Source organism: Corticium candelabrum, chromosome 19 (assembly GCF_963422355.1).
Source record: "Corticium candelabrum chromosome 19, ooCorCand1.1, whole genome shotgun sequence".
Classification (NCBI taxonomy): domain Eukaryota; kingdom Metazoa; phylum Porifera; class Homoscleromorpha; order Homosclerophorida; family Plakinidae; genus Corticium; species Corticium candelabrum.
The window spans coordinates 2,069,400-2,082,023 of NC_085103.1; the positions used below are offsets into that span (position 1 = coordinate 2,069,400).

The window sequence follows — 12,624 nt, forward strand, 5'->3', positions numbered from 1 at the left end:
TACGGTATTTATTAAGTCAGCAGTATTGTTGGCACCAACTGAATGTGTAAACCTTTATATTTACCAGATACATGTGCGTGCATGCTCCTGTGAAGTTCATGTCAAGTGTATGTATGCAAGGGTCAGTACGACAAACAATGTGTTCTTTCTTGCATCAATCAAATTTACCTGTGAGGCGATGGATTTGGCTTCGTGTATTGCTAGGAACTATCTAATTCCATCTACATCAAATACACCAAACAAGAATCCAGCAACCTGGATTTCATCTTTACAGTCACAGTCTTGATTGATCTTTCCGGCTAGTCTTCTGCGCACAGACTCACTGGGCATCACAGTACTGGTGTGGGGGTTGCTGAAAAGAGTGCTTCTGGACACAGTGATGACCTGACCCTGCTCTGGACTCACACTAGGAAACTTCAGTCTACCGCATTCCTGCCTGGTCAGCTCTCTGATAGACCTACGAGTGTGAATTGTTATCGGAACCACCCACCATGTATATATACCGCTTCAGTCAATGATTGTCTAACCTGCCTTTGATTGTCGAGCTTGAGAAATTCGCAAACATTTGGGCGCGAAAGAAACTGGCGGTGGTCAGAACACACTTGCGCGGGGGAGATTTACGCGGGTAACTTTGAAGTCTGCACGTACAGACAGTCACCGGCACGTGCAAACAATGCGCAAGCGTCAGAAAAGCAAAGCTGTCATGTGACCAGTGTGCCATACCGTAGCCGGAGCAAGTTGGGTGTACGGGCCCGTACCCGTAGCCACTTCGTTAGTTTCAAGGGAAACATGGTTAGCTTATTAATAGTGTAATAAGGTCACCAATTGTTGGTTTCAGTATTTGATATGATCAAATTTGTTTTAAAAGTTTTAGTCCAATTTTTTCACTACCAAAAGGCAAAAATACAAATCAAGATCACAAATCAAGATCACATTGCAATGCAAGAAGCAATGATAGATTAAACACACCTAGGAAATATGAGCGACCAAAGCTTGGTAATCGATCTATACAACATAATCTGGGAAAATCGAAAATAGAAGTTGCAATGGTTTGTATTTTTCTGAAATAATATATACAGAGTATATCTTTTGCCTGAGTTAGAGATGCAATTGATTTGATGATTGCACAGAGAGTAATAGTGTCTACTGGAACGAATCTCATTTTTCGAAGGGATTTCCCAACCACGACTTACAAGAGAGGCATGAGATAGATGGTAGGAAGTGTACAGTTGCATTACATGCTTCTAGATTTCATCATTCAAGTATAACTATCTAGAACTGCATTCAGTGGAGCAGCTCAAAGATCGTACTACTGAAGTTTCAAGGAGTTCATCTGAATTTTGTAAGTGTGCATGTGCATCACTACTTCTTAAATTTGCTCTGGAAGGTTGACTTATGTCAATGAATGTGACAGTGCATGATTAAACTGCCACATATGTTCCACAAGATGATGACAGCAATAAATCTACTGATAACAGAAATGGCTCTAACTACTATGATTTAAGTGACGTTGAACAAGATGAATCTAGTGATACCACCAGTGACTCTAGTTCTAGTAGCAGCAGCGATGATGTAGACAATGATCATGACTCTGAATTTGGCGACTCTGATATCGATGACTCTGATGTTGATGACTCTGATGTTGATGGATCTGATATTGATGACTCTGATGACAGCCAGAAAGAAGACATGTATGAGTGCACAGTTACTGCATAATGTCTATATAAATTAAAGTACATTAATTTCCATTATACCATGGTCACGTGATGTGCAACAAGTCACGAGTGTGTATTGAGATGATGTATATGAAGTATTACACAGCAAATATTCTATAATTAAGTTACTTCCAGTTAATATCTCACTTATACTTATAAACGTCACGTGACTATGGTATAAATAACTTACCGTATGATTAGCATGTTATATGGCTTTTACCGGCATTGGAGTGAGATTAGAGCACTCGGCTTTATCGTGGGCAATAACTTCGCCCTTTGTTCTGGTGAAAGTCATGCATATAGCACACTAATCATGTGATAACCTATACTCAATTACCATAGCATTGGTGTAGGGACATGAATGTAGATAGTACTACAGTTGAGAATGGAACCGTAGGGACACAAAAAATGAGGAATACAACTCACTGTATGCTGGCTGTCCAATCAAAGAAGATCAAAGTGTTTTATTGATTTCAATCTTTGCTATTCGTCATCACCTTTCAGACGTGGCCATCAGTGATCTTCTTCAGCTTATCTCATTGCACTGCCCAGAGCCAAACAATTGTATCAAGTCTTTGTTCAGGTACATTAGTGGTCATGTATGAGAATTCCAACGTAGGAGACTTTAGTCTGGAAGTTACATGTGTTGATTTCTGAGATGCTTGAAGTCTAATATATTTAATATGTAAGTATATCTGCAGGCTGAATGCATATGGTTAGGTTCAAGTGGTTCAGGAAATGTTTACTGTCTGACGTTAACAGTTCTTTTTGCAAGCCAACAAAGACATTGGTGTGTGGTTTGTGTGGAGAAGAGGCTACAAAGTTGTGCGATAACAACATATGTCAAAACTATCAGAAATCTACATTATGCCTGCATGACTTGATCTCTCCCATAACTCTTCAACTCTCAAGATTGTTGGCAGGTACTGTTTAAATAGCAGCTGTTCTGTTTTAAAAGCCTTCCAAATTTATTCAGGTATTGTATATGTAATTCCTTAGAGAATAAACAGACCCTTTTACAAAAGTCTTCCAATTCAGATGAACTACGTGTTGAGCACCAAAAATCCAAGATATCACTGACAGTCAGAGGTTACGTTGCCGCTCATACCATTGATTGAGTTGCTGTACATAAATTTTGTTGAGGTAGTTAGGTATAAGGTAATCAAGAGCTCAGTCAATGGACAAATTGTATCGCTTATTGTCAATGCTGATGGTGCCCCAGTCTTCAAGTCATCAAAGTTATCAGTGTGGCCTTTGATGTGTCATGTTGTTGAGTTACCTGTACCATTAATTAAGGTTTGAAGTAGAATGCATGTGGTGTTGAATTCTGTTATATTTTTTTGTTTTGAACAAGCCTGAACTATTATTTTGCTTCTGATTACAGCATGCCCTATGTTTCAATCTCCATTCTAGATTTAATGTTGACAACATGATTCTGGCAGGACTTTTGTGTGGTCCTACCGAACCCAAAATCCATTTGTTTCTGAATGCTTTTGTGGAGAAAATGCAGAGTCTTTCCCAGGAAGGTACAGCAGTGCAATCTTCGTTTGTGACAATGCATCTTCAATTCCATTCTTATGCAAAACCATTTTTGACCATGTTTGCTGCGGTGTGGTTTTCATATTTACATACCAGAAGTTTAATGGTTTTGGTTATCTTTAAGAAGATCTCCTTTGCACATGTGTCTTTAAGGAGTAACAATCCAATCTGGAGAAGAAGGGTCTTATACATGGAAGGTTGGACTATGTCAAGTGGTTGCGGACTTGCCAGCTAGAGCTCAACTACTAAATCATGTACAATTCAATGAAGCTTATGGATGCACGGTATAACATTTTGCATTGTGGTTTACCTTTTCAAACATCTTTGATGGTTTTCTGAATCCTTGCCACTGTTTTTGTAGCAATGCCTACATCCAGGCAGGCGACTTCAACATGTCCAGGTCTATCCATATTGTGAACACGACTGGAGGACAAAGGAGACAGTCACAGACCATGCTTCTAGAGCAGAATTGACTGGAAAACCTGTGATTAAAATTCTCTAAAAAAAATTTAGTCACTTTAACTGCATGCACATTTATGCTTCTGGTGCAGATTTATGGAGTTAAAGGCAAGAGTGTCATGCATGAGTTGGTTGAAATTGCTGATGATCCGCCAATTGACTATATGCACACTGTCTTAGAAGGTATAATTTTATAACCGCATCGCGTACTCAACACTTTATCAATGAAATTAGCATTGTCTTGCTTTTACATTGTAATATGTGTTAATGTAGGAGTTTTCAAGCGTCTTCTAAGGTATTGGTTTGAACCTGAATTTCACCAGGAGGAGTACTATCTGGGAAGAAATCAAAACCATCAGTGACACAATAGCAAAGATAAAGGTTCCACATGACTTTAGTTGAAAACCAAGATCATTAGATCTAATTAAATTTTTCAAAGGTAAGTACTTGTCTATAACAAATTTGTGATAATTGTTTAAACATACGAATTACTGGTAGTTGTTATACATATATGATTATTGCATGGATAATCGATGCATGATATTGTCTAGATGTATGTGCTGACTGAAACATTTTTCAGTGCATAATCTTTTTGTTCTAGCAATGGAGTACCATAACTTGCTACTATACTTTATACTTCCTGTCGTTCGTCAGTTTTTGCCTCCAGACTATTTTCTTCACTTTTCCCTTTTGGTTGAAGCTATCACAACATTGTTGTTGAATCCATCTAAAAAGGAAGCAAGGTTTGCTGGCTTGCTGCTGTCTTACTTTGTCAAAGAAATGGAACAACTTTATGGTATAGCTTATGATATCTATTCGTCAGTTGCTATGTCATTTACACTGGTCTTGATTTAGGACCTACTGCAATGACTATGACTGTTCATAGTTTGCAGCATTTGGAGAGAAAGGTTATTGAGATTGGTCCTCTGTGGGCCAATAATTTTCATTGTTCTCATTTGAAAATATGGTGAAGGAAATAGGTCACCTTTATTCTGGGACAAGGCACATAGGAGACCAGGTCAGTCGTGTTTTCATTGAAGAGCATATGTTCACAGGTAGCGTTGGTGCTATGCAGAAATCTGTCATTGCAACAAGTTTTTACTTGTATAGATTTCTCAAAATTTTGTTTTGAGACAACAGCTTGCCAGATGTCAAACAGCCACTGCTCAAGTCGTCAAAGACTATGCTTTGCATCTACGTCTTAGACGAAATCATAATGCTAGGTAAGTTTGTGCTTTCTCTTTATCCAGTTTACTGCAAAGTGGTATATGGAATACATATATGGCCATAGGCAAAATACAATCCAAGTTTTGAGCAGGCTAGCCTACTTTTTGCCAGTTGTTGAGGAGAAGCTGGATGACATTGAAGTCTCTGCTGTAAGAGATTATTTGGGAAGAACAGCGACGACAATTTTTCAGTTACTAGAGGGATCGTTGATCATGAAATGTACCACAGCTTGCAATTCAAATGGAAAGGGAAACACATGCAGCAATGTGGTGGAAGCAGAACACAGGACAGAAAATATACGGCAGCATTTTGAAGTTTCCTTTGCTGAATGACACTACTCCAGTAGCCTTGTTGAGGACACTGCATTATCACTGTATCAACATTTGCAGAGAAGTCACTGGTTCTACCAAATCGTTTATAAGGCAGCTCCAATGTGATAGAGCTGTAGGAACATCCTTTATTACAGTTGAAGAACTAGATGATGTTGCAATTGTGGATTGCTGTGATATTAAAAGGACGTGTATTTATATTCCTTCCAATGACTATGGTCCAACTATTTGTGGTTTGATAGTACCAAATTTGGGAGATTTTCAGGTTAAATAGAGACATGGTTATATTTATTGCAAATCTATAGTTCGTTGTAGAATATTGTAATACAGGGAGCTAAACTGCAAAGTATATTCGTGTGGTACCCCATCCTTTGAAGCCACATGTGTTGTACTGCTGCATTGCAAGACATTCATCATGTAGAAATATGCAAATGTGTGCAGTTAATACTTGAGTATTTTGCATTATGCACATACCTTATGTAATTGCTAAAGATTCCTTGCATTGCTAGTTTATAACACCTAAAGGAATTTAAAAGTAGTAAATGTATCTCTTAATTAATCTAATGATTACTATATGCAATTATATACACTAAACTTTGTATATTTGTTAAAAATTGAATCCTGTAGAAGTATATTCATGTATATATTATATATGTATGGTTGAAAGCACTGCAAATGACTTCAGGTAAATGATTAAGACATTCAAATTAGAAGAGAGTATGATAACCAGATCTTGCAAGACCACGTGTTTTTCAAGAAATCATAAGATCATGCACAATATGCACTCCTCGCTGCAAACAGTGGGTTTTAGAAAAATCTATAAGAATAAATTTATGTAGGATATCACCTAACTACTATAGAGCGAATGTGCCCTGTATTGATATCTAATACATGGCAATTATCAGAAAACCGACTGACCGTGCAAGCAATGAAATAGCATACGATGATAATGAGGCTTTGATAAATATGTGCAAATAACAAAGGAAAAGCAGGTCCATAAAAATGATAAGGGAAATGTTAGTTTCCACAGGCATTCCAACTGTGGACTATGACAAACTACAAACACACACACACACACACACACACACACACACACACACACACACACACACACACACACACACACACACACACACACACACACCCTAGAAGCTGCTGCAATTCCGAACGAGTTCTCTGTGGCTTTATGTATTTGCAATGAAGCACAACAATTCACTAAACACAATATAATAAAAATACCATCCTATAACAATATTACCATAGTCACACTAATTCACATGAAAGTTTCCAAACATCTCGACCATAACAAGAACTTAACGACAATTCAAACATGTAGATCCAATATCTTCTAGTTCAAAACCCTAGTTAAAAAACAGTGAGCATAATACGCTCACAAAGCACACAACCACTTCATCGTACCCTAAATCGGTCAGTGGGTCTTTCGGCCATTTCAAATTTCAAATTCTAAATTTTAAATTTTAAATTTTTGAAATTCAATTTCTCAATTTTTTGTATTGAAATTTTAAATTTTTAATTTAACGTTACCAATTCTTAAAAATTTTGCATTGAAGTTTTAAATTTTAATTTTTTGAAAAATCAAAATTTAAAATTTTATTATTTCAAATTTGTAAAGTTTTAGGTGAAGTATATTAAAAATTGCTTTGCCGACGAGAAAGCGGACGTAGGTGTATATATGAACTAATGGCCGGATTTGAACTAACAGAAATTGAATGCTCATCCGTTTTCTCAAATAATTTGAGTGCATCAGAAAAAGGAAATTGAAAGAACGAGTAGCAGTACGTGGTAGGGAGTCCATTGGACGGCATAGAGGTGCATTCCAACGTGTGCTGATACGCTGATTCAATTAAACTAGGCGCGGTTTCTGCTAATCACATCAGCACGTTTCTGGTACCGTGTTTCTGCACCTGTACGTACGCCGCTTCAGACAGTTACTAATGTTTAGTAACTGGAAATGTATGGTCGCGTCGTTACTGTAGATGTAGGAGTACGATTGGCCCAACTGCAATTTGCACTTCATGTCTAAATTTTGTACATCACATAGAACACTACCCGATAGCGCAGATAGAACCTCTACAACCTCATGCTGTCTCTCTCTTGTGCCGTGAGAACACAACCCACACTCACTACAAGTTAATTACGAGATCAAATAGTAAAGGTGAGCACGCACGCAGTGCTCATGGCAGAAGGGGAGGGCCTAGGGAATGTACGTGTACCGTACTGTGCTGCCGACACGCCCCTCTCCCCGACGGTACCGCGTCCAACTACTACATTTACGTATGTCGTACTGTACCGGCAGAATAACCGCCAATTCCACCAATTCCAATTCGCCAGGTCCACCTCTAGTAGGGCATTGAGAGCTTGTTTCATCGGGTATTTCACTCTTTGATTGACTTCTACCCAAATTCTTTTAGCAGGGTGACTCTACGTGTCTAGGCCGATGTGCCTGCACGCGCAAATAACTATCAACGTTGACTGCCTTACGTTTGGCTTTTTGTTGGAGTCTTGAGCAACGCTCCTGACTGGACTCTCGGGTACGACGTTCGCATTCTCGTTTCGCCATTTTCCCTAGCCTATAGCTAGAGCGATATTCTCTTTCGGTTTCATAAAGTCTACATTCACGCTCGAGTATAACCTTGGACGTAAGTCTGGCTCTACGTCCGTCTTCGCTTTCACAAGCCCTACGTTTACGGTCGAGTGCAGCTTTGGCCATAAGTCTCGCACTGCGATCGTCTTTGGTTTCACGAGCTCTACGTTCACGATCGAGTGTAGCCTTGGCCTCTAGTCTTGCACTGCGTTTGTTTTCGCTTTCACGAGCTCTACGTTCACAATCGAGTGCAGCCTTGGCCAGCAGTCTCGGCCTGCGTCCGTCTTCGGTTTCAAGCGCCCTGCGTTCAAAGTTACGTCGCGTCATGGTCTCGAGCCTTATCTTGCGCTTCTCATTGGTTTTGAGAGCGCGAAGGCTAGCTTTTTGCGCAGCTAACGCTTTCAACGTTTTATCTGACTTGGACTTAGTACTAATACGCTGACGGCGTTGATGCTCACAAGCTAGACGACGTTTTCTGGACTGTGGAGACTCGACAGCATTAGACGTTATGCTGTTACTATGAGCACACGCACTGGCGTCGCCCCGAGATATCTTACTCGGGCTCATAGCTAGTGCGCCTCCATCAGCGCACAGTACATTACTACCGCGTTTCTTGCCTGTGATCTCGACTGCATTGCTTGCAGTCTCACTTGCAAGATCACCTGCATCATCACCACACATACCACACATACAACAATTACAACTGAACTGTTGTTGCATTATGCAGTCACAGACAACACTCATTTGTCTGCCTCGAAGGCAAGACGCTTTCTCTGCTCTGGCGGCAAGATATTTTATCTCTGCAATTAAAGCAAGAGAGTTACCAACAGTAGACGCCGGATTACATGCACGGACGTCACTGGGTTTGTCACACATAGGACTCACAAACATGGACAGTCCTACCGGTCTATCATTGCAGGCTTCCAAACTATTGATGCCTTTAGGACTTCTATGTTCACACTGGATCCTAACAACGCAAAAAGATATCGTTATTTTCATTCACTGAAAACGATCTCTTTCATCTGGTAGGATTTCAACTTTGTGTTCGAGTGAAACGTACACAGATAAAGAGTTGCGTATAAAAAGCATATAATACCTTCTGGATTTATTGAAATGATCGTTCAAACGTTTTTCTTTCGCACACGAAAGGTTGTCGTCCATCTCGAAAGCGGGATTTCGACATACGGGACGTCTAATCGTTACGAACCCGCGTAATTATCGAAAATTATTTTAATTGATTATCAACCATGAAAGCGATCGATTTTATTGCAGAAATGTGAATTCTGTTGTTATTTGTGACAAGTCCTAACAATCGCAAAACACAAATTACACTGTTCTCGTAATAGAACTCTCTCAAGGAAATTTCGCGCCTACGATTGGCTGTTCGTCTATCGTCTCTGGTTGCCACGTACGACATAAAGGAATTAGTGCTTCGTGATTGGGCCACACTAAGGAGGCGTGGAACATTCCTGTCGCGTGACAGACATAGGCAGCCAGGCAGCCATCCAACCACATAGTCCCCAGACCGAAAGTCGGTTTGGCTCTATACATTTGGAGTACGCTACTCGCCAAGTCTCGTGACTCTTACAAAGTTCCTTTTCTTATAGACTCATAGCTGAATAATAACGCTATTGTTTACATCTGTAAACAACCAAAGCGTTAACTAGAGTAGGAAGTACACACGTAAGCGTTAGAGAGATAAACAGTCGCAGCTGGAGCGTCAGGAAAATGACTCTCCTAGCCAGCTGACTTTCCTAGACGCAAACGGTACGTGTATTTTCTGGTTTTTACAACTTCTTTGCTGTTCCAACTTCCACAAATGTGCATAAATCATACAAACAAAATTTAAATTTTACAAAATACTCGATATTTTTTGGCAAGATGACATGACTAACAAGTTCGTCTTCACTTGCCAAAGAAGTGGGTGTAACACAGCTATTTTGTAGCTCTGGTTTGCGGACAGCTGCTGTTGTGGAAGAAATGATGCCATCTCTTCATATGCTATTATTTCCTATTTGATCTAACATGCCAGACAATTTAAATTGTATAACATTAGTCAAATATTCAATTGAAGAACACGTGTGCAAGTACTGAGTACATGCGACAGGTGGTGTACGTGGGCGTGTGTTTCCTGTAAAAGTGGGTACGTGCAACGTTTAATCTTGATTCGTACGTGCTAGAACAGCTGCCACGTAGAACGTTCAAAACTGTGTTACCGTATTTACAGACCTAAAATTATGAGAGACAACTGCAGTTAGTTATTACGATCTACATCACATACCACGGTACTACACGTTTTCACAAAGGTACACAAAGGATAATAGGAAGTGATTAATTTGCGTCAGCACGATAGACTCGGGCCAGTCTCTCCTCGTCCTTGCCTTTTCTCGTATCACAATCGTGGCGTAGTAAGACTGGCTCGAGTCTCACGATGCAGTCTCTACTAGTGTGAAAAACGCAAAGTGAAGCATGCGAAATCGCAATAACTCTCATACTGTAATTACCCTTGAACATTCGACGTGTCAGCTGTTCTCGTGCAACCGCGTCAAGCTAATTTTGACTGGCGACGTTTCACCCACGTTGGCAGCATGGATGCCCACAAGCAACAACTGACGCTTGTGTGGTTATGCAAATGCTTGCAGTGCACGTGTGAGCTTGGCAGTCAACTGGAAAAGAAGCACAATTATTTCAGTACTGTTCAGCGATAATTTATCGTATATTTTTAGTAATACAAGTTGAATTGTAATGTATGTTACTTCAACTATGGAAAATCTTGTAATGAGAGCATGTACTACGTTATATGCAAAAACAGCTGTCTGCAAACCACCACTAAAAATACAACAGCCACGTTACGCCCACTTTTTCTTCCCACGAACTCAACTGATTGTACCAAAGCATCTGTTTAGCTAGTCTTGCAAACAATATTTACATATCGAGTATTTTGTAGAACTTTAATTGTATATTTATTATTTATGCCCAATTGTGTATGATAGAACAAGTAAAGAAATTATGAAACGACAAACCAGGCGTACACTATCTGGATGTGGTAAATTTAGCTTGTTAGGAGAGTCAGCTTGCTGACACTCTAGCAGATTGACTATCTATCTTAAAATTATTCTGGTTGTTACCAAACGCAAACGTCAGCTTTGTCATTTCTATACCTATCTGGATGTGGTAAATTTAGCTTGTTAGGAGAGTCAGCTTGATCACACTCCAGCAAATTGACTCTTTATCTTAAAATTATTTTGGTTGTTACCAAACGCAAACGTCAGCTTTGTCACTTCTATACAATTACTGAAGCGGACAAAGGCGTCAAGAGTCAGCTGCTGTAATACGAAAGCTGTTTAACGCCCCACAACTGGCAGTAAATTCAGTGTTGCAGTCGTCCTTCTTTCAAGTGGTTGCTCAAGTCTAGGGTAAGTACCTACTAACATTTCTCTTATCCATCTTTGTTCTATAGCAGAATTAACTTTTCTGCTAGGCATCTAGTCAAGCATTAGAAGTGAACTATCTGATTTGGTTTATTGTTCTCTAGACCATCAAAATGAGGTGATTTGAGGCAATCAAGTCTAAATCGATTACTTGTTTCAATTATAGGTTTTGTGTTATAGAATTTACTCTAATTGCTTTACTCTGCTTCTGCTTCTCATTTCGTCCATACTAGGTTAGTGTTTATATATCATTGAAATTAACAAAGGTATATATGTTTGTAATGCCGGTTTGATTACCTTATAGTCAAATTGATTATCAGTTTAACCGTCTCCATTTAGGTTTCTCATTCTTGTGTTACTTACCTAGACTTGTTATAGATGCTACATATATGTTTGATTGAATGACTTTCTATTCTTGCTCGTTGCATGCCACAACGTAAAAGATTTATTTTTATAATAACAAACGATTTTGGTACATAGAATAGGCAGCTTACCAAATTTGAGTACGACTGCTTACTAAACAAATGTAACTTCTTGCATTATTAAAATGCATTTTCATTAGCTAACTGATTTGCATGTCTCCAAATATATGTTGATCTGTAAACTGTAGCAAAGTAAAACTTGACTGTTGCTTACTCGTTTGTCAACTTGTTTGTTGATTGCTGCTTTCAACGGTTGGAAGAAAGCACAAAAAGGTACCACAGCAATAAAGTTAATTTGAGTTCTGAGAAGTATACATGTATTTACGTAGGCGTATTATGAGAGATTATTGTGAGTTTGGCACAAATTTCTGCGACCAATCATCTTTGCTGCATGCATAAATATAAACCGTGCATTTTGATAGTATACAAAGTAGTAATTGTTCTCTTTGTGACATTGAATTACAGTATATATGCATCAAGATTTCTCTTGATTATTTTGGTTGCTGATCTGATTTCCGAGTTCAGTCTATTAATCTGTTTATCCTATGCATGCATCACATCTAAAATTTTGAAATTATAATTAGCTATACTTTAACGCTTGACTGGAAGTAGTTGAGAAATCAAATGCATTTTAGATGTGCAAGGAAGCCCATTGCAAAACAAAGACGGCGAATGCAGTGTTTTCAGCAATCCATCAGAGACAGTTCTAGGATCAAAACAGAAATTTGTAACATTTGACTGTCTTGTTCACCGATTCCAGGGATACTGTGAATACATCTTGGCTCGTGACTGCACTGGAGGTCTCTTTGATATTCATATCGAAAACGATCCTCTCCGTCACAGTGCCGTACGGAGTGCGGTGGCCGGTGGCGTTGCAGTACGTGCACAAGGAGTAGG

General features: G+C 39.2%; 1 protein-coding gene and 1 long non-coding RNA gene across 7 annotated transcripts; one reads left to right on the forward strand and one right to left on the reverse strand.

The window, feature by feature from the left end:
• Positions 1 to 15: 15 nt before the first annotated feature.
• Positions 16 to 768, reverse strand: LOC134195069 (uncharacterized). Its single transcript, XM_062664080.1, has 2 exons — positions 528 to 768; positions 16 to 457 (listed from the first exon to the last, which is right to left on the reverse strand). Exons 1-2 carry the CDS (start codon positions 719 to 721, stop codon positions 208 to 210), a joined length of 444 nt encoding a protein of 147 aa, XP_062520064.1. The 5' UTR covers positions 722 to 768; the 3' UTR covers positions 16 to 207.
• Positions 769 to 773: 5 nt separating this feature from the next.
• Positions 774 to 5,618, forward strand: LOC134195070 (uncharacterized). 6 transcript variants are annotated; one of them, XR_009972298.1, is made up of 13 exons: positions 774 to 1,214; positions 1,277 to 1,342; positions 1,415 to 2,638; positions 2,715 to 3,011; positions 3,158 to 3,241; positions 3,408 to 3,538; positions 3,616 to 3,738; positions 3,806 to 3,896; positions 3,987 to 4,152; positions 4,315 to 4,509; positions 4,569 to 4,731; positions 4,824 to 4,936; positions 5,005 to 5,618. It is a non-coding gene; the product is annotated as an uncharacterized LOC134195070 (long non-coding RNA). The 6 variants fall into 6 exon arrangements; XR_009972296.1 differs by having other exon boundaries at positions 2,715 to 3,241; XR_009972297.1 differs by having other exon boundaries at positions 3,158 to 3,538.
• Positions 5,619 to 12,624: the final 7,006 nt, after the last annotated feature.